This window comes from Euleptes europaea, chromosome 10 (genome assembly GCF_029931775.1).
Source record: "Euleptes europaea isolate rEulEur1 chromosome 10, rEulEur1.hap1, whole genome shotgun sequence".
Lineage (NCBI taxonomy): Eukaryota > Metazoa > Chordata > Lepidosauria > Squamata > Sphaerodactylidae > Euleptes > Euleptes europaea.
In genome coordinates this window covers 2,428,203-2,448,137 of record NC_079321.1, presented here as the reverse complement: position 1 = coordinate 2,448,137, position 19,935 = coordinate 2,428,203, and the positions used below count along the sequence as shown (strand labels likewise).

General features: G+C 44.7%; 1 protein-coding gene across 1 annotated transcript in view; it reads left to right on the top strand.

The window, feature by feature from the left end:
- The window catches only part of ESF1 (ESF1 nucleolar pre-rRNA processing protein homolog), a 42,666-nt gene extending 31,634 nt beyond the window's left edge, over positions 1-11,032 (top strand). The window contains exons 11-13 of the mRNA XM_056856513.1: positions 6,019-6,095; positions 8,871-9,023; positions 10,677-11,032. Coding sequence (XP_056712491.1) covers positions 6,019-6,095; positions 8,871-9,023; positions 10,677-10,964 — 518 coding nt within the window. The 3' untranslated portion in view covers positions 10,965-11,032. The remainder of the gene's footprint in view (positions 1-6,018; positions 6,096-8,870; positions 9,024-10,676) is intronic.
- The last annotated feature ends 8,903 nt before the right edge of the window (positions 11,033-19,935 follow it).

Here is a 19,935-nt window from a genome sequence, read left to right as displayed (position 1 = left end):
GTAGGTATTTCTTTCTAATAATGCCTGAAAAGGTTTCATTCAGAAGTTTAAGAAGCATTTTTATGGCTTTGAGAAAGCAAGCTGCTCTGTTTGAAATATCAAGCGAACATGAGAGAAGTGCTGAAGCTGAATGCTTCTCCCAGGCACTGCTATAAAAAAAAATTCATGACTGTTCCAGCTCGGATTATTAACTTTTCAGTAGTAAATTTATTTTTGCAGCAGAAGGCAGAATGGATATTTCCTACTGGCTGATGATGATGGAAAACAAAATTCAGATGAATGGGCCCTGGTGGGCTTATAAAAGAGTTCATACAAATTTAAGAGGGCGTACTGGAATTCTTACCGTTGCTTTAACATATATTTGGCTTTTTATCATACCCGAACAGCTGCTTTACAAGTTGGTGAATTTGATGGTTGATCCTCTTTATTCCTGGAAACAAAGTGTGTGTAGGAAATGCATACTATGCTATCGTTGGCTTACTCCAAAACTTTTCATACTGGGGTGATTTTTGTACTGTTTTGATAGGTAAATGAATTTCCCTGGGGGAATTTGTGACAATAAATTCTGATGGCTGGCTGGTGGACCTTAATAACGTAACAGCAGCTATGACGGTGAAGAAGAGTTGTTTTTTATATCCCAATTTTCTCTACCTTTTAAGAACCATCAAACCAACTTACAATCTCCTTCTCTTCCTCTCCCCACAACAGATACCTTGTGAGGTAGGTGGGGCTGAGAGAGTTTGGAGAGAACTGTGATTAGCCCAAGGTTACCCAGCTGGCTTCATGTGGAGAAGTAGGGAAACCAACCCGGTTCTCCAGATTAGAGTCTGCTGCTCATGTGGAGGAGTGAGGAAGCCAACCCGGTTCTCTGAGGGAATAATTTTAAGCTGAAATTAGAAATTGCCTTACAGGAAAGGACCAGGGGAAGCCGGGTCTTTAAAACGTATTTTCAGGCCTCTCAATCCTGAGTCTTTTTCTCATGTGTTCAAATCGGCATGCTCTAAATATTTTTTTAAAAAACATGCTCTGTTATGGTACTCAACCTTTACAGAGTGATGTGATCAAACGCAGGATGATTGAAACTTCATCTGGAATGGAGGGGCTGTGATCTGCATCGGTAATTTGAATCGACAGTCTTTAAAAAATAAATCTGTGATCCGGGAATTTATACTTCCATTATTTTTGTAGCTAGTTTCTGGTGCGACGGCATAGAATTTATAAAAAGCTTAAGAGATGTTCTGGCATGTACCTCTTGATTCACTTCCTTCTGTTTTTCATTTTGTCACACTGGTGAGAAACGTCTCTTCTTCTAAGCCAGTCCCGTTCCTATCCTCCCTTTCTCTGTTATGTCTTTTTTATACCATTCCCCTCTGACCTCTCACTGGTACTTTTATTCTTTTTCTGTAGATGTTGTCTGCCACTTTATTTCCTTTCCCGCCCTCTTGTTCCATGCATAATGCAGACATCCAGCAATGGAAACGGCATTACGGTAAATGTAATCATCAGTTGCCTTTTGTTGTTTCCTTGAGTGTCCTGTTAACGAAGGAGGCTGAGGTTAGCATGGCCTCCTAAATTGCTTCCAGCACTGCAAAATTAAAATCTAATGTTTGTGGTCAGCATCTGTTAACTGGAAGAATCTTAGCTCTGCTCAGATTAATTTGAAAAGTATGGCTTTATTAGAATCATAAAATCATAGAGTTGGAAGGGACCACCAGGGCCATCTAGTCCAACCCCCTGTGCAATGCACGAAATTCACAACTACCTCCCCCCCACACCCCCACAGTGACCCCCACTCCATGCCCAGAAGATGGCCAAGATGTCCTCTCTCTCATCATGTGCCTAAGGTCATAGAATCAGCATTGCTGACAGATGGCCATCTAGCCTCTGCTTAAAAACCTCCAGGGGAGGAGCGCTCACCACCTCCTGAGGAAGCCTGTTCCACGGAGGAACCGCTCCAACTGTTAGACATTCCTTCTAGACATTAGGAAGAACTTTCTATTAGAACAGTTTTGCTTGTCAGTGGGCACATCAGAGACTGTTTATTTCATTTATGCCTCAACTTTCTCCCCAGTGGCTCACGTGATTCTCCTTGCCTCCATTTTATCCTAACAACAACCCTATGAAGTAAGTTAGGCTGAGAGTGTGTGACTGGCCCAAGGTCACCCAGCAAGCTTCCAGGGCATGAGCGGGGATTTGAACCTCGGTCTCCCAGATCCTAGTCCAACACTCACCCAGCAGTGTCAAACATAAGGGCTGAGGGCCAGATCTGGCCCCTTGAGAGCTCTTATCCGGCCCGTGAGCCAGCCAAGGCAGCCACCCCACCCCCAGTCCCGATATCGGCTGACGAGGCATGGCCCGGCCCAACCAAGTGACATTTATGCCATATCCAGCCCTTGTAACACTTGAGTTTGACACCCCTGCTCTAACCATTTTACTACACTGGCTCTGTAAGCAGTTACAGTCTTCCCTTGAAGACTGACTCCTAAGAAAATTCTGTTAATGTTATTGGGCCTCACACCCAAGTAAACGTGCACAGGGTTATAGCCTTAGTGTTTGTTTCATGTGCCACTTCCTTTATAGCTTGCAGGCACTTAGTATGAGTGTTGTTGAACTCCTTTTCCCCAAGTTTCCTCTCCTCCTCCTCTGTCTGCTGGCCGTGCCTTCCTTGCTGCCGTGGATTAATCTGATGTCCTGTTGTCATGAGCCCTTAGCTGTTGGCGACCCTCTAGATGTCATTGGCTCGGCTGCTGTCATGTTAACAGAGGGACTTGCAATCTTTGTATTGGACAACGTAGGGATGGATAGTTGGAGCCCATGTGAATTCCTTGCACAGAAGTGTGGCTTCTCTGCCTGCCCCTCTTTCTGCCTGAAATGCCCCCTGGAATTTGGACCAGAACCAATGGGTTGAAATTAAATCAAAAGATTTTCCATCTAGGCAATAGGAAGAATTTTCCAACAGTTAGAGCGGTTCCTCAGAGGAACAGGCTTCCTCGGGAGGTGGTGGGTTCTCCTTCCCTGGAGGTTTTTAAGCAGAGGCTTGATGCCACCTTAGGCAGATGATGAGAGGGGGGGCACCTTAGGCAGATGGTGAGAGGGAGGGCATCTTGGCCATCTTCTGGGCATGGAGTAGGGGTCACTGTGGGGGTCGGGAGAGGTAGTTGTGAATGTCCTGCATTGTGCAGGGGGTTGGACTACTTGACCCTGGTGGTCCCTTCCAACTCTATGATTCTATGAATGTTGGTCCCAGAAAACCAGAAGAAAAACGGGAGAAAACTGATTCCACTCCTGCATTCACTGATCTTTTCCACAGGATCCAACTCATCGGGGAAAATGTTGGTTTGGGGTTTCAAGTCCCATGGGCAACTTTAGCCTGTGTACATAATGGTTTTTTGACTGGCAGCTTGCTGGTTCCTGTTGGTCAAACAGCCTTTTTGATGGAAATCAGTGGTATGGGTTTTTCCGAATAATCAGAATCAGAAAAATTTCTGGAAAATTATCCAACGTCCTAAATAAAACGTGCTTGGATTTTTAGCTTGTTTATTTTGACTTGTTTTTAGTACAGAAATTTAAAATGTGCCTCATGTTAATTTTACGTCTCAAAAAGTGACAAATACTTAAACCAAAACATTTGATGAAGAGAAGGGAAAAAACAACAACTCAACAGTGTTTTAAAGTTTCAATCAAATTCAAAGCTTTATGCGGAAACTATTTTTTACTAGAGTAATACTTGTAAAAATTTAAAGCTTATACTTCCTTTACATTGTTTAAATTTAAGAGGAAAATGGCTGCGCTCCGTGTTTGCTCGCCCAAAAAACGGTGCATGGCGTGCAGGGCCGGATCTACATTTTTTTTTTTGAAGGGGGGCCAAAGTACAAAATGACAGTCCCCATATATTATTATTGTACTTATTTTTCTTTATATATACATGTATAATAAACAAATATACAGGTTGAGTATCCCTTATCTGGACATCTGGTATCCGTACTGATCCGAAAACCAGACTTTTTGAGCTGGCCTGCAGGCCCTCAGCAGCATGTCAGTTTGCTTTATGATGGTTCAAGGTACCCAGAATTATTAAAAATATTGCTTTACATTCAGGCTTTGTGTATAAAGTGTATATAAAACATATAAAACATAAATGAATTTGGTGTTTAGACTTGGGTCCCATCTCTAAGATATCTCATTGTGTATATGCAAATATTTCAAAATACAGAAAGATCTGAAATACGGACCGCTTCTGGTCCTGAGCAGTCCGGATAAAGGATACTCAACCTGTAATTACATGTATAATCAACAACTCTTTTAAACGATAGAATAAATTGTATTGACTTCTATGAATTGTTAATGAATAATGATACTTTTACATTATCTTATCCATCTGTTATCTATGACTTCCTCTAACAGAGCAGTTCCTCAGTGGAACAGGCTTCAGTGGAACAGGTGGTGAACTCTCCTTCCCTGACGGTTTTTAAGCAGAGGCTAGAATACCATCAGTCAGCAATGCTGATTCTAGGACCTTAGGCAGTTTGTGAGAGGGAGGGCACCTTGGCCCCTCTGGGCATGGAGTAGGGGGTCACTGGGGGTGTGGGAGGAGGGAGGAGGCGGTTGTGAATTTCCTGCATTGTGCAGGGGGTTGATGACCCTGGTGTTCCCTTCCAACTCTATGATTCTATTATTCCTTTTGTTGTTGGGAGCCATGGGAGTTCATACCCAGACATGTATGTTAGATGTTAGGAAGGCAGACTTTAATGAACTCAGAGGCCTGATGAGAGTCATTCCATGGGCAAGACTGCTGGGAGGGAAAGGAGCAAGTGAAGGGTGGGCTCTCCTAAAACAAGAGCTCTTGCAAGCTCAAGCGGTCGGTATTCTAGTAAGGTGGAAATGTGGTAGAGAATTCACTATAATGGGGAAAATTTAAACTCCAACAAAGGGAGCCCACGACCCAGATAAAGAAGTTAGATTCAGAGTCTTTATTCTAGAAAAACAGACGCTTTCGGTAATCACACTGCCTCAAACCCGAGAGTCTTATGGCTAACAAAGGTGGGACTGTAAGCATTCCCCCCCTGCCATCTGCTAGTTTCCTTTCTCTGCTTGTGCAACTAGCCAGAGCAGGTGGGCAAGCAAGGCATCAACTCCCCAGCTGTTTTGCTGGCTACGACTCAAGAGTAGGCCGTGAGCCTTGCAGCCTCTCTGCTGGCCATGCCTCTTCCCAGTTCTGCGGGCTGCTGAGGGAGGGGCGCCACCCCACATGCTCAGGCAGGGCAGTGGCCCACCGCCTCTGTCAGAACAATCATCTAGGTACCTTTAGATGTTGACTGGGATCCATTGTCTCCACCCCACTCCACAGCAGGAATATGTGATATATCCTTTGGACAACAGCCTTTCATACCATATGGCAGGGGTGTCAAGAATAAGGCCCGGGGATGGGATCCAGTCCCTTGAGAGCTCTTCTGGCCCATGAGCCAGCCAAGGCAGCCGCCCCCCACCCCACTCTCGGCTGGCGAGGCCCGGCCCGACCAAGTGGCATTTGTGTCATATCTGGCCCTCGTAACAATTGAATTCAACACCCCTGCTGTATGGGATGCTACTCTAGAAAGCTTCTGAATCGTAATAGGACTTTGGGGAGTATAGCGTATGCTGCTGCTGGAAAGGGGGGGTGAAAAGCCCCCCCCCCCAATACACAAGTGGAATTTCCCATATAGCACTTTGGAGCTCAGCCCAAAAGTGAGCGATAGCCTAACTACAGGTTGCATTTATATAGTACTTTTCTTGGGACATGAACCAAACCCTGATTGCTGGATCTTAGTAATAGTTCTCAGAGAATGCTGGGGAAGATTTACATACTCTTTTATTAACAACACCTCCTTTGTCCTGCTTAACTTGAATAGTTTGTGGTTGAAGAATTTTTGGAGAAGATGTGCCACTTGATTTAGCTCACCTCTTCTCTTTTCCCACTGGGAAAAGTTTATCCTTGCATATTTTAATCCTGCTTCTTATTTGCACTGTGTTTTCGATCAGGTTTGAATAAGAAGTCGAAGAAGTCCAAGAGAGAAGAAGAAGATGCCCAAGAAAAGGAAGCCGTGGAAAAACACAAGGTAGAAGACTTGAATGTGTTAAAATAATGTGAAGAATTAGATGTAGGGATTTGGCCCTGTGAATACACGTTTTCTGCACGGGAGTGTGGCACTGTTACCTTAAGCCTGAAAGCATCATATGAGATTCTCTGGTGTGTACATGTGGTCATTCTAAAACCTTGAGAGTGACCATAGTATTGGGTGAAAAACTGACTGCTTTTAAAGTTTTTCATTGTGATTGATATTCTTTTAAAGTATTTTCAAATCGCCCACTTTTAGGAAGAGAACATCCAAGTATTGTCAGTCTGATAAGAGCTGATAAAATCTGCACCTGTTTAGTTTTGCCAGTGCTACAGAATTAGCTGATCCTATATTATCCCTGGTTTTGTACTATGTTTTAAAAAATCTGCCTTTTTATTTTCATCTACAAACCCCCCCCCCCAAAAAAAACTGGATGACCCATCTTACCACTCCTGTGTTATTTTTTCCACCTTTTCCCAATTAAATGAAGAGGAGTCACCTGCTCAGAACTTCTGTATAGGAATCAGTGGTTCCGTTCTCTTCTCTACCAGGTCCCAAGAGATCTGTTCACTAATGGGAGAGGGTATAAGGACAGCACAAAGCCAAGGTCCAGTTTTATCACAAGTTTCCTGAAGCTGCCTTCTACTGAATCAGACCCTTGGTTCATCAAAGTCTGTATTGTCTGCTCAGACTGGCAGCGGCTCTCCAGGGTCTCAGGCAGGGGGTCTTTCACATAACGTACCTGCCTAGTTCCTTTAACTGGAGATGCCGGGGATTGAACCTGGGACCTTCCGCATGCCACAGCCCCTCCCCTCCCAAGGCTGCCTCCCCCCCAATTAATAGAACAAAAGGTTGGATCCACCCAGTTAGAAAACTTGATTATATATGGATATGACTTACCAACCCCCTCCCCCCTTCCAGCCACTCATGTATCAGCTAAGTTGCACAACAATTTCCGATACCTTTCACTTGCTGTGAAGGTTTCTAATTGGTTGGATCTGGCATGTTTCATGCGGTCACTCTCAATGTTATGTTACGCCTGCCCTGCTGGCCGTCTTTGCATTTCACAAGTGGTAGATCTGTTCATGAGGATAGGGGAGGGAATGGCGAGCAGTTCTTCAACTGAGGACTCGCCAAGAGGACCCGGGATTTGCCTGGTTCTTTTCCATCATCCATACAATTCCATACAGTATGAAAGTGATCCTACTGGCCCTCTCCGTGGGCAGTTTCTGCCTGTGTTGCCTATAATACAAAGTCACAGGTGTGTAGACACAATTGGGACTTAACCAGGCAAAGCTTTTCCGTCCCTGCATCTTTGAAACATCCTCTAAATACTCGGACAAACATTTCGAGCATTCCTTCAAACAGTCAGGATAAATTGTAAACATCACCGCCTCCTTGCTGAGACCACTGGAAAAGCATTTTCCCCACCATGACTCTCCACATGAGGGAGGGGGGTGCAGAGTGTGTTGCTTATGTGGAGCTGCTGTGTGTGTTTGAGATGGCATACAGAAGCAACGGTTTTGCCAACCTCACCTGCACTATTTTAAGCTGCTTCCACGTGTTGGCTGGAACGTTAAGTCCATCTTTGGTTACCCCAATAAAAGTATAACATGCTTTTTTAGTCTACGAGGCGTGCATTTGTTGGGCCATTTAAAAATGTTGTTCTCACACTGGATCTTTATTAACCTCCTCTAAGCTTCCTTGGCACACTTCCAAAGAGTGTTTGCCAAGACGAATAGGCTGTTGCTGTGACCATACGCAGTTCCTCAGTGTGCACGTAGGCTGTTTATTTCAACAAAATATTGCCTGGCTGTCTTTAAGCCCTTGGGAATGAATGAGACCTGATGTTTGGCTAGCAGAAGGAAGTCCTACTAGAACACACTGGAAAATAAGAGACTGCTTAAAGCAGCAGTTCCCAAACTTTTTGAGTCATGGAGCACTTTTCAGGAGAGAAATTCATCACAAAACACTAATTTTCACCTAGCACCTATATACTAAACCGAATCTCGTCACAGAGCACTAGGAGATGTTTCGCGGAGCACCAAGTGCTCCATGGAGCACATTTTGGGAACCACTGGCTTAAAGCATTCTGGAGCGGTTGACTCAATATGGTATAATTGCTACTCTGCCAGAATACTCCTAACCTTACATACCATTAGAGGTGTGGTCTCTGGAGTGTTTCAAACTGTTCCCCCAGCATGCGGGCTCTCTACACACTGTGCGTCATAGGGATTAGTCTTGGCCTGTAAGTAGATCCCCCTGTTACGTTCTGACCCAGAACACAAGCACCCATCTGGGTCACGTATAACCTTTTACACACTGCGCATGTAAGACCCATGCTTCCATGCTCCACCATTGGCAGTCGAAACCACATCTTTCAGAGAATGGCCTTAGGGGTGCATGATAACATTGTTAAAATTAAGCAGGTCTCTCGCCTCAGAGAATTATCTGGCAGCCCCAATGTAGTAGGGCCATTCTAAGCTTCCTCGAGGAAGAATGATGTGAAACTATACTAAATAAATCGTAGAGATTAGCCCAAGAATTGTTGGCTTGGCCTTGCCGTAGTGAGAGTGATGCTCTTAATTGCCTGCGCGGTACAAGAAAGCGCCGTCTCCCTTGCCAGTAAAAATGTTTTGTAAACAGATAGGCCGCCATAGCCGTTCCTGTTGCGCATTAGTAACACAGTCCTCGGAGGAGACACGGAAACATCTGCAACCCATATTCCGTGAAATGTTGTGCAAACAGAATCCCGTCTCTTTCTTATCGTAACAGGCCGAGATGGCTCTGCTGATGATGGACGAGGAGGAGGAAGCGGACGGGAGGAGACACTTCAATTACGACAAGATAGTGCACCAACAGAACCTGAGCAAGAAGAAAAAGAAACTGTTAATGAAAAAGAAGGAACTGCTGACGGATGACTTCCAGGTAACGCTGCGGGCTTCTGTGTCCTGAAAAGCAGTAAAAAAAAACACTGGTTGTTTTTAGTGAATGGATCGATAGCAACACAATCGCATATGCTAAAGGACTGAATTTCCGATCATGATGCGAAGGGCATTGGTTTCACACCACAGATCGGGAAAGTTTATTCAGTGCGTTTCTCTTGAGAGACTTTCCTCTTCTTCCTCCCATGGAGTCCCTCCGAAATTTCCTTGGGGTCAGCAGGAACAGCAAGGGGGGGGGTAAAGTGGGGGTCTGCTGTACAGGGGGAGAAGCATCGTTCCATTTCAGAACGAAGCGGTAGAGTATGATACAAGCCACCGTATAGGTCATGTGCTGATGTTTGGGTGAATTTCCCAAAAGTGGTTTAATGTATGCTCTTGTATGAATAGTACTTCCTTCCATGAAAGTTGTGTCATTAGTATATAGACTTTGAGGGAAGGGAAGGGGCTGCTTGTAATATAGGGTAAATGAATATTAGACTCATAGAGTTGGGAGGGGCCATACAGACCATCTAGTCCAACCCCCTGCTCAATGCAGGATCAGCCTGGAGCATCCCTGGCAAGTGCTTGTCCAGCCTCTGCTTAAAGACTGCCAGTGAGGGGGAGCTCACCTCCCCCCCCCCAGGTAGCTGATTCCACTGCTGAACAACTCTTACTGTAAACAGTTACAAACCATAGTTTCGCATGATATCTGAACTTGGGGAGTCGTGTGTGGGGGATAATATGCCCCCCCCATTTTTTCTAAGCTGTCAGGGGCTTAAGCAAGCTAATTGTTCTTCCGCTGTATCTTTCCTTTTAACCAACACTCATCATCCTGTGTTCCTGAAGTATATTCAGATCTCATCAGACCTGTTTTTGGAGGGACTTCCCCCCCCCCTTTCTGGCTAATTCACAAAGTTGTATTGTCCTGCATACCTGGGGGACATTCTCCCTCCAAATATGCAAAGGTTGCTGTCTTGTTTGGGGGCAGTCTGATATCGCTGCTTTTATCATCCACACAGTTGCCAGCCAATTTACTATTAGGAATAAGAATGTCAGCCATCGTGTATGAAGCGCAGATACAAATGTTTATTTTTCTGAGTATATGCATTTGAACAAAAATATATACACTATCCTATGCTAGTACAAAATGTCATACAATGTGACTTTAATGTGTATGAACACTTGGGTTATTGTTGGATTGTGTCTTGTAGGTTTGTAGTAGAGTAGTTGTGTTGTATTGTTATTTTATGTATATACACATGCTGAATATATTTTGATATTGAAGTACTGTATTGTGGCTGTCCTATGTAAATTGTATGACATATATGCATTTGAAGACATCACACAGCAAATCAGCACGTTTGCTGTGTTTCGTGTATGAAAAAGTGTGTGCAGTTTCCTCCAAGTAGATAAAGAATTTAAAAGTTCCCACACAATTGACACCCTCGGGAATAATCTTATATCTACTATTGGATTAGGTCCATCCTGTATTAGTACAGTTCTTTATTTTAACTGAACTTAACCTGGCTGGAAACTGCTACCTAAAGTTGAAGGCAGTTGTATTTTATATACGTTGCTAAGGTCAACTTTGTCCAGTCCTTCCCCCCCAATGCAACAATGAAAAATAATCCTTTTTTTTTTTTTGTCCTGTTCCTAGGTCAATGTTGCTGATGCCAGATTCCAAGCAATGTACACTTCGCATTTGTTTAATCTGGATCCTTCAGATCCAAACTTTAAGAAAACAAAAGCAGTAGAAAAGATGTTGGAAGAGAAAGCTCGCCGGAGACAGCAGGGGCATGCAGAGGTGGCGCAGATTGGAGAGCGTGTGGCAGAGAAGGAAACAGCTACTAAGAAATCCATCAATCCTGCATTATCCGTGCTGGTAAAATCTGTGAAGAATAAAACCGAACAGTTTCAAGCAAGGAAGAAGCAGAAAGTCAAATAAGCAGGAACACGTTTTTACTGAAAATATGGATAAAAGGCAGCTGTGACTTGCTCAAGGAATCCAAGTGAATATTGGTTTTGGGGTGAACACAGTCTCATCCAGAACTGTTTTACTTTTCCATCTTTTTTGCCAGTGCAGATGAAAAAAAAATTAGTTGCCAAATGAGTCTTGATTAAAGTTCATTCTAAAAACAACGTAGGGTTTTCTTAAAACAAACTCCCACTGTTTGATTTTATCAGTTCTGTCATTTGTATATTATGGCCAAGGGTACTGGCCCTCCAGATTGAGCTTCAGATAAGTTGTTTTTTTTCTAATGGTCAACTTAAGATGCAAGAGTTGTGCAAACGTAATATTAAAAGGGGTTAATTGAAAAGACTGTATGATTCCCTGAACATGTGACCTATCCCATGTTAAAGAAAAATACTGAGTTATTATAGTTCACTTATTTATATTTATTTTAAAAAACATATATCCTGCCCATCGGCCAAAAGTAGCATTCGCAGTGGCCTCCAAAGCTTAAAAATAATCTAGTACAAAGACTAAAGCGATCAAGTAAAAACTTTTACACCCTTTTCAGCTTGTGTATGTTATGCTTCTGTCTCCTATCCTGTCTTTGGGGGAGCATTATTCATTTTGATATCTGTACATTTTTAGTTGAGGGTGAAATATGGAAAAATTAGCCCATTAGAGCCAAAATAGCCAAGTTAGAATCATAGAATCATAGAGTTGGAAGGGACCACCAGGGTCATCTAGTCCAACCCTCTGCACAATGCAGGAAATTAACAACTACCTCCCCCACATCCCCAGTGACCCAACCCTCCCCCCGCCATGGAGGATCCCACAATCAAAGCACTCCCGACAGATGGCCATCTAGCCTCTGCTTAAAGACCTCAAAAGACGGGGACTCCACCACCCTCCGAGGCAGCACATTCCACCGTTTCCCCTCTCTTTTTTAAATATAGCAATCCAGACTTGTTTTGTGTTTTTCGTAGAGGCTCCTGTGTGTACTGTTTGTTCTGACTTTTTGTGTGCAGCACCAGTTTTTCAATAAAAATGTACAGCTAAATTCTTCTAATACTAGATGTAGAGAATTTAAATACCCAGCACTTCATGTACACATGAAGCTGCCTTTTACTGAATCGGACCCTTGATCCATCAGTCAGTACTGTCTACTCAGACCAGCAGCGGCTTTCCAGGGTCTCAGGCAGAAGTCTTTCACATCACCTTCTACCTGGTCCTCTTTAACTGGAGATGCTGGGGATTGAACTTGGGACTTTCTGCATGCCAAGCAGAGGCTCTCCCACTGAGCCAAAGCCCTTGCTTCCTTCTCTCCTAAGGCTGGACTTATTCCTGAATTTGTGGACAGAAGGTTGTACACCCAAGAGAGTCCCTGCATATGTCACAGGCCTAGTGGTTTGTTTGTTCATGAATATATTTTTTCCAGAGTCAGAAAGCGCTGCTGAGGGGATGGTGCTGCTGCAGTCGTCTTGCTTGGGGGCTTCCTAGAGGCACCTGGTTGGCCACTGTGTGAACAGACTGCTGGACTTGATGGGCCTTGGCCTGATCCAGCAGGGCTTTTCTTCTGTTCTTCTGTTCTTAATGAGGCACAGTCTGTAACCGTCGGTGCCATCTGCTGACAGAGCACTGGATCCAACCTAATGTCTGAGTGTCCTTGATAAATTGAAGGGGGAGCGCCATAGTTTGTAAATGTTGATGGCACAGGGCACCTGAAACCCTTCTCTGCCATAAATAAATCTCAAGTCTGGAGCTTTCAAAATTCATTGGGGAACCTTCCCAAAAGTCAGGCCTGATTTAAATGTGAGGCAAAAACTTTCCCTGTGCATCTCTGCATGGGCTCACCATCTCATTGAAATAGTGCATGTTCGAAGCAACTATTTGCTTAGTTTGCACATCCGAGAGCTGTCGTCGTGGCAGATATAGTGCTGGTATACTAACTAAGATTGGGTAACTAAGGTTGTTTATGCATGGGCACTTTCACTCACGTTCGCCCCGGTCTTTCTCAGTTGTTCTTTGGAGTTACGCATGAGTTTTCCATCCATTAGCAATGACCTCGCTGCCAGCCCTCGCAAATCCTGGACCTTCCCATTCCTTTGTTAACCTGATTCTTCCCTCTCCCCTGAGCTCAGCACCGGTGAATTCCCCTGCATAATGCAAAGCTTGGGACACACAAGCTTGGTTTCTTTCACAGAAAGTATGCAGCCAATTACAAAGCAGTGTGTAAAGAGACAGGGATTCAAATTCTTCCTGCTTCCTCAGAGCTCTTTCTGAACAGAAGAAAGGCCTTTTAAAATCGAGGTTTGGATTTCTCTCCCCTCCCTTCAGATTGCTCTGGTTTTTGTTTTTTTCTTCTTAAAATGCTTCTCTCACAGTAAGCACCACAAAGTAAGCCAATTACAAAGCAGCATTTAAAGGGGTTGGTACTCAAATGCTTCTTGATTTGAGCTTGGAGACTGCTGGTGCAGAGATTCCCAAACGGAAGATGTTGGTCCAGCAAGCAGCGAACCTCAGGCATAAATGACCTATATTTTTCCAAGGGGCGACGGCATCATTTAAGGGACCTGCCGCCATCTGCAAAGTGTCAAGTTTTAAGTTTGCTGAGCAGGATCACTCACAGGCAGTACTTGGATGAGAGACCCCCGAGGAAGGCTAGGGTTGCTATGCAGAGAAAGGCAATGGCAAAACCACCTCTGCTCGTCTCTTGCCTCAAACATCCTGTACTGAGACAACAATCCCCTCTGCAAGGCTTGTACAGACCTCTGCCTTGCAGCTAGCAGAGAGACATAGAGGAATAGGGCTTCCGAATGACAAAGCAACCTTGAGACAGATTGATGGATGATTAAATGATAGAGGTTTAAACAATTATGCATGGGGGTGGAGAGAGCTGGCAAAAACCTTTCCTTCCTCTCCCAAAAGACTAGAATTCAAGGGTATCTAATGAAGCTGATGGGGCAGTAGATTCAGTAGATTCAAAATGAAATACTGCTTTTCATGAGTGATAAAAATGTGGAAGTGCCGGCCAGAGGACGTAGGGATGGCTACAGGCATAGACGGCTTTAAAAAGGGATTAGACAAATTCATGGAGAAGTCTATCCATGGCTACTAGCCATGGTGACTCCAGGGAACCCCCCAAATTCAGATGCAGTCAACCTCTGAATCCCAGTGCCAGGAGACAGCATCAGGGGAAGGCTTTGGCCTCTATGCCCTGTTGTTGGCCTTCCAGAGGAACTGCTTGGCTACTGTGAGACAGGATGCTGGCCTAGATGGACCACTGGTCTGATCCAGCAGCGTTTTCTGATGTTCTTATGAAGGCCTTCTCTATGCCCCATTGTTGGACCTCCAGAGGAACTGGTTGGCCACTGTGTGACACTGGATGCTGGACTAGATAAACTACTGGTCTGCTCCAGCAGGGCTCTTCTGATGTTCTTATCAGGAGAAGGCCTTGGCCTATATGCCCTGTTTCTTTGGTCCTCCAGAGGAACTGGTTGCCCACTGTGGGAGACAGGATGCTGGACTTGGTGGACCACTGGTCAACTCCAGCAGGGCTCTTATGTTCCTACCACATCATCAGTGACCAAAAGAACCCCTGACATGACTTGAGGGAAGCTCAATTGACAGTGCAGCATTGCTATATCGGTCCTCTCACTTCCTGCCAATAAAGACCCAGCTCATATTTTGCAAGTCCTAATGATTAAAAAAAAATATCTAGGTCTGCAATGCTTTCTCCTTGCTGTTGTAAAATGGCCACGCTGCTTCTACCCACCACTCTGTTCGCTGCCTAACATTGTTCTGATAGTGCCTTCCTCTCTCCTTGGCATTGCTGTTTCTTTGGTGTGTAGTGTGTGAAACAAATGGGTGCCGAGCCAATGGATATAGACCTTGATTTGGTTTCAAGTATGTTCTGGGCTGGAGTGCTTCGCAGCGCAGAACAGAGTGCTCAAAGGTTTCCTTTTTAAAGGCATTGGCTTACCGACACTCGGCAAGGTTCATCGCTTGTATCTGGAAATACGAGAATGTTGGAGCAACCACAGATATTTGGTTTGGACTGGGCCAACTTGCAGTGTAGTTGGTTGGAACAATTTCATGGCAGCGCTTCAGGAAGAAACTTCTCTTGGAGGAAATACATAAAACACACTTGAATCCATGTGCCACATTTTTTTTGAGAAGTCCTTGCCCTCATCAGCATTTTATGCCTTATTATCCATCCTGTTTCAATAGTTCCATGTTCATAATGCTAGCTATGTAGGGTCTTTTTTTCTAGCATTCACCTTGAAAGAAATCAGAGTAAAAATGTCTGAACAACCCTTATACTTCGGTTTCCTATTTGGTTTGGGGCCAGGCAGTGCCTCTGGGTGCCAAATTCAGACCCTCCAAGGAACACAAAGGAGAAAAGCTGCGTACGCCGCCATGATCTCTTTGAAGAACAGCTAGTTTTTATATGCTGATTTTCTCTACCTTTTAAGGAACATAAGAAAGGCCATGCTGGCTCAGACCAAGGCCCATCAAGTCCAGTAGTCTGTTCACACAGTGGCCAACCAGCTGCCTCTAGGAAGCCCCCAAGCAAGACGACTGCAGCAGCATTGTCCTGCCTGTGTTCCCCAGCACCTCGTATAATAGGCATGCTCCTCTGATCCTGGAGAGGACGGGTATCCATCATGACTAGTATCCATTTTGACTAGCAGCTATGAATACCCCTCTCCTCCATGAAGGAGAATCAAACTGGCTTACAATCGCCTTCCCCTCCCCACAGCAGACACCCTGTGAGGTAGGTGGGACTGAGAGAGCTCTAAGAGAACTGTGACTAGCCCAAGGTCACCCAGCAGGCTTCATGTGGAGGAACAGGGAATCAAACCTGGTTCTCCGGATTAGAGTCCACAGAATTTATTCCATGGACAGAACACCCCCCCTTCCCCTGTATTCTCCAAAGCCTTTAGAGTGCTGTTGTTTGCAACTCAGAGATGCACCGACCGCAGCCCATTTATTTATTTAGTATATATTCATGGGTCACCTTTCGTCCTTAATGCCTTCCGAGAGTTTATAACAACAAGCAAATCACAACTTCACAATTAAAATCACGATAAAGTAGATCAGTTGTGGTGGCCAGAGGAAGGCTCTGGAGTTGCGTTTTGGTCAGTACTTTTCCAGGTCCTCTAGACGTTTACACCTGCTGCTCTTTCCCCACTTTAGATCCCTGCTTCAGGAATGCTGATCTTCTCTAGGGAGGGATGGCCTCTTCTTACCTGGTCGCTGTGGGCAACCCACCTCTGCTGCCTCTTGGCAGTTACGGCAGCAGATAAAGGTGACGGAAATGACAGACGGCAATGATCAGCCCTGTTCTGGCTGCCACTGCTTCCCTGGGGCAAGGGTGGGCATACGCCTATCCTCTGCATCAGAGTGGAGTCCCAGATGCCAGTCTTTCCTAGGCTGCAAGTTTCAAGGTTCATAGGCATTCATCATGCAGTGCCTCTTAGGGGATTAATTAAGGGAATTAAATTCTGGGGGTCTTGGTCACCCTGGGATAGGGTTACCAACCACAAGCCCAAGCCTGGAGTTCTCTTGGGATTACAACTGATCTCCAGAGTACAGAGATTGGTTCATGTGGAGCAAATGGAATCTTTGGAAGGTAGACTCTATGGTATACCATAGTGGTTAGGAGAAACGGAAGTCCTAGGGTGACACCACATCTTGAGCTTGCCTGCAACAGGACTACACAGATTTTTCCAAGCCAGAGTTGACTAACTTCATAATCATCATCATTACCTTTATTAGGCATTTACATCAGCATACAATAAACAGAGTTGCGAAAAGAGTTGGCTAACTTACTATGGGGGGCTCCTGAAGCCAAGCAAGTTTGGATTAACCAAACCGGCTGATTCGGAAGCAAGTGCATTTTTTGTGTGGTGCGCAGGATCCACGCACCCACAATGGGACGTTGGGACGTCTTGACAAGTTTGATTTATATATAGTTAGAACTTTACATGGGACATTGTTCCACTGAGATTACAAGAACAGTAATATATTTGTGCATGTATATTTCCCTGTATAAAGACTGTAACAGTGTTCTAACATATTGTATAAAAAGTATATATGATGGTTTATCTTGTAAAGTAATGCATATTTGGACACATGCAGGTTTTCTCTTAGAAGTAAAGAATTAAGTGCATTGGTGGCTGCGTACTGAATAATTCCTTAGCCGGTTGCCAAACCTCTAGGTACTAGCTGGAGATCTCCTGCTATTACAACTGATCTCCAGCCGATAGAGAGCAGTTCACCTGGAGAAAATGGTCACTTTGGCAGTTGGACTCTATGGCATTGAAGTCCCTCCCTCCCCTCCCCAAACCCCACCCTCCTCAAGCTCCACCCCAAAAACCTCCCGCTGGTTATGAAGAGGGACCTGGCAACCCTATCCAGGGGGTATACGTGGGGGTGGATTAGAGAGAACCTCTGCTCCCCACCCCCATCGTTGGCTATTGCACTAACGTTACAGCAATTAACTGCTACTTGTTCTTGAAGCTTAACAAAGTGGTGAATGATTGCTATAGCTCAACATTACAATATGTGTGGATGCAGACTTTATCTGGGGCCCTCGGTGGCTCTTGCCCACACAGTAAATAATAATGTTTAAATATGTACGCCGCACAAACTTCCATCCGAAACCATAATGAAGTGAATTCTGTCTGAAGTCAGGAAACGGACAAAAAATAATGGCTACATAGCCCTAGTAATAAATACCTGTTAAAAACTCAGTAAAAAGTAACCTTGCAAAGGGTAAGTGATATTTGTGTGGTGTGTTTGTTTTAAAGGTGATTTGGTGTCCAGCCGTTTCCCTCCAAAGTTGGCAGCCATTGGGGTGATTACTGAGTGTGTCAGTCGGGCATTTAGACATCTAGTGTTACCGGTTGGAACCCGCAAGAGGTTTTGATTTATTTAATAACACAAAGAGAAAGATCAGATGATCAGAGATAAACAGGCACGCATGTTTTCTATTATTTCTGCTCTCCAGAATTAAATTTATTATTTCCAATCAACAGCGACAGTTGGTTTTTATTCCCTTTCATATTCCTGCAACCTCCAAAAATAACATTGCTAAGCCCCGCTGACACATAGTTTAAATAAATGGTGCTATTGAAGAGTTTTTTTAAAAAAAACCACAGGGTAACTTAAAGTGCTGCCATACCTGGTGATCCGTATTTTACATGGGCAGCCCATTCCTAAAGGGGGGGGGGAGCAGTTTCTCAGTTGCTGCAAGAAAAATAAAAGTAGTTTTAAAATGGAGAAAAAGAAGAGTTGGTTTTTATACGCCGACATTCTCTACCACTTAAAAAAGAATCAAACCGGTTTACAATCGCCTTCCCTTACCCTCCCCACAACAGACTCCTTGTGAGGAAGGTGGGGCTGAGAGAGTTCAGAGGGAACTGTGACTAGCCCAAGGTCACCCAGCAGGCTTCGTATGGAGGAGTGGGGAAACCAACCCGGTTCACCAGATTAGAGTCCACCGCTCATGTGGAGTGAGGAATCGAACCGAGTTATCCAATTAAGAGTCCACCGCTCCAAACCACCGCTCCTAACCACTACACCACACTGGTTTTCATGCCCCCAGAGAAAGCAATGGGGTTAGACCACCAAAAAGTGGTGGTGTAGGAATGCTGCTGCTTGAGGGGACGTTCCCGGGGGGAAAGGGGTGAGGAAGTTGACTAACGTCATTTGTGCCCCTTGGAACCCTCGGGGAACACACACACCCCCCCGCCAAGGCAGGCTTTCCCTTCTGGGGAATCCCTGCTGGCATGGCTGTGCCGGCAGCGGGGACAGCGGAGCTCCACAGCTCCCAGACACCGGTGAGTTTGCCAGCTCACTGGCGTAGGTGCCACCTTATTCCATGAAAAGGTGGCACCCACGCTGGTGCAAGGTTACGCCGGCTCCTAAAGAGTTCAGGAATGCAGTCATAGTCATAGTTCTACAACAGATTATAAGATATATGTTTCATGCTCAATTTGTCTGTGTGTTAAGTGCCGTCAAGTCGCTTCTGACTCATGGCGACCCTATGAATCAGTGTCCTCCAAAATGCTCAATTTAATTATTTTCAAAACTCTTACAATTTATTTCACATCTGTGATTCTAATATTCTGAATTGTAAACACTTTGGGGTAAAAACCTGTCTTTTTGTACTCTGTGAAGGTCTACACAGTGATAATGCAATATTATTATTATTATCATTATTAAAAGATGACTTGTTCCAGCCACTGAATGGTACTCAAAATACTTGAGAATATGGCAGAATTACAAATTGTTCCTTGTAAAATCTGTGTGCTGGTATTTCCTTGTGAAGCTACCCAACAGCGTGAAAAAATGAATTAATGGCCATATTTTCCCTCATCTTTGACTAAAGATGGTATGGTATCCAGCCATTAAGATTTATAATGGTTTATAATGATTTACACAGCTAACTGGACTGGCTCACCTTTAAAAATACCACACAGTCCACCTTTCATAGCGGCCATTTTCTCCAGGTGAACAGATGTCTGTCGCCTGGAGATCAGTTGTAATAGAAGACTTGGTTTTTATATGCCGACCCTCTACTACTTAAGGAAGAATCAAACTGGCTTACAATCACCTTCCCTTCCCCTCCCCACAACAGAAACCATGTGAGGGAGGTGGCGCTGAGAGAGCTGTGACTAGCCCAAGGTCGCCCAGCAGGCTTCATGTGGAGGAGTGGAGAAACAAATCCAGTTCACCAGGTTAACCTCCTCCACTCATGTGGAGGAGTGGGGAATCAAACCCGGTTCTCCAGATCAGACTCCACTGCTCCAACCCACTGCTCTTAACCACGACAGCAAGCTGGCAGATCTCCATCCACCACCTGGATAGGGTTGCCAGGTCCCTCTTTGCCACTAGCGGGAGGTTTTTGGGGTGGAGCCTGAGGAGGGTGGGGTTTGGGGAGGGGCTTCAATGCCCA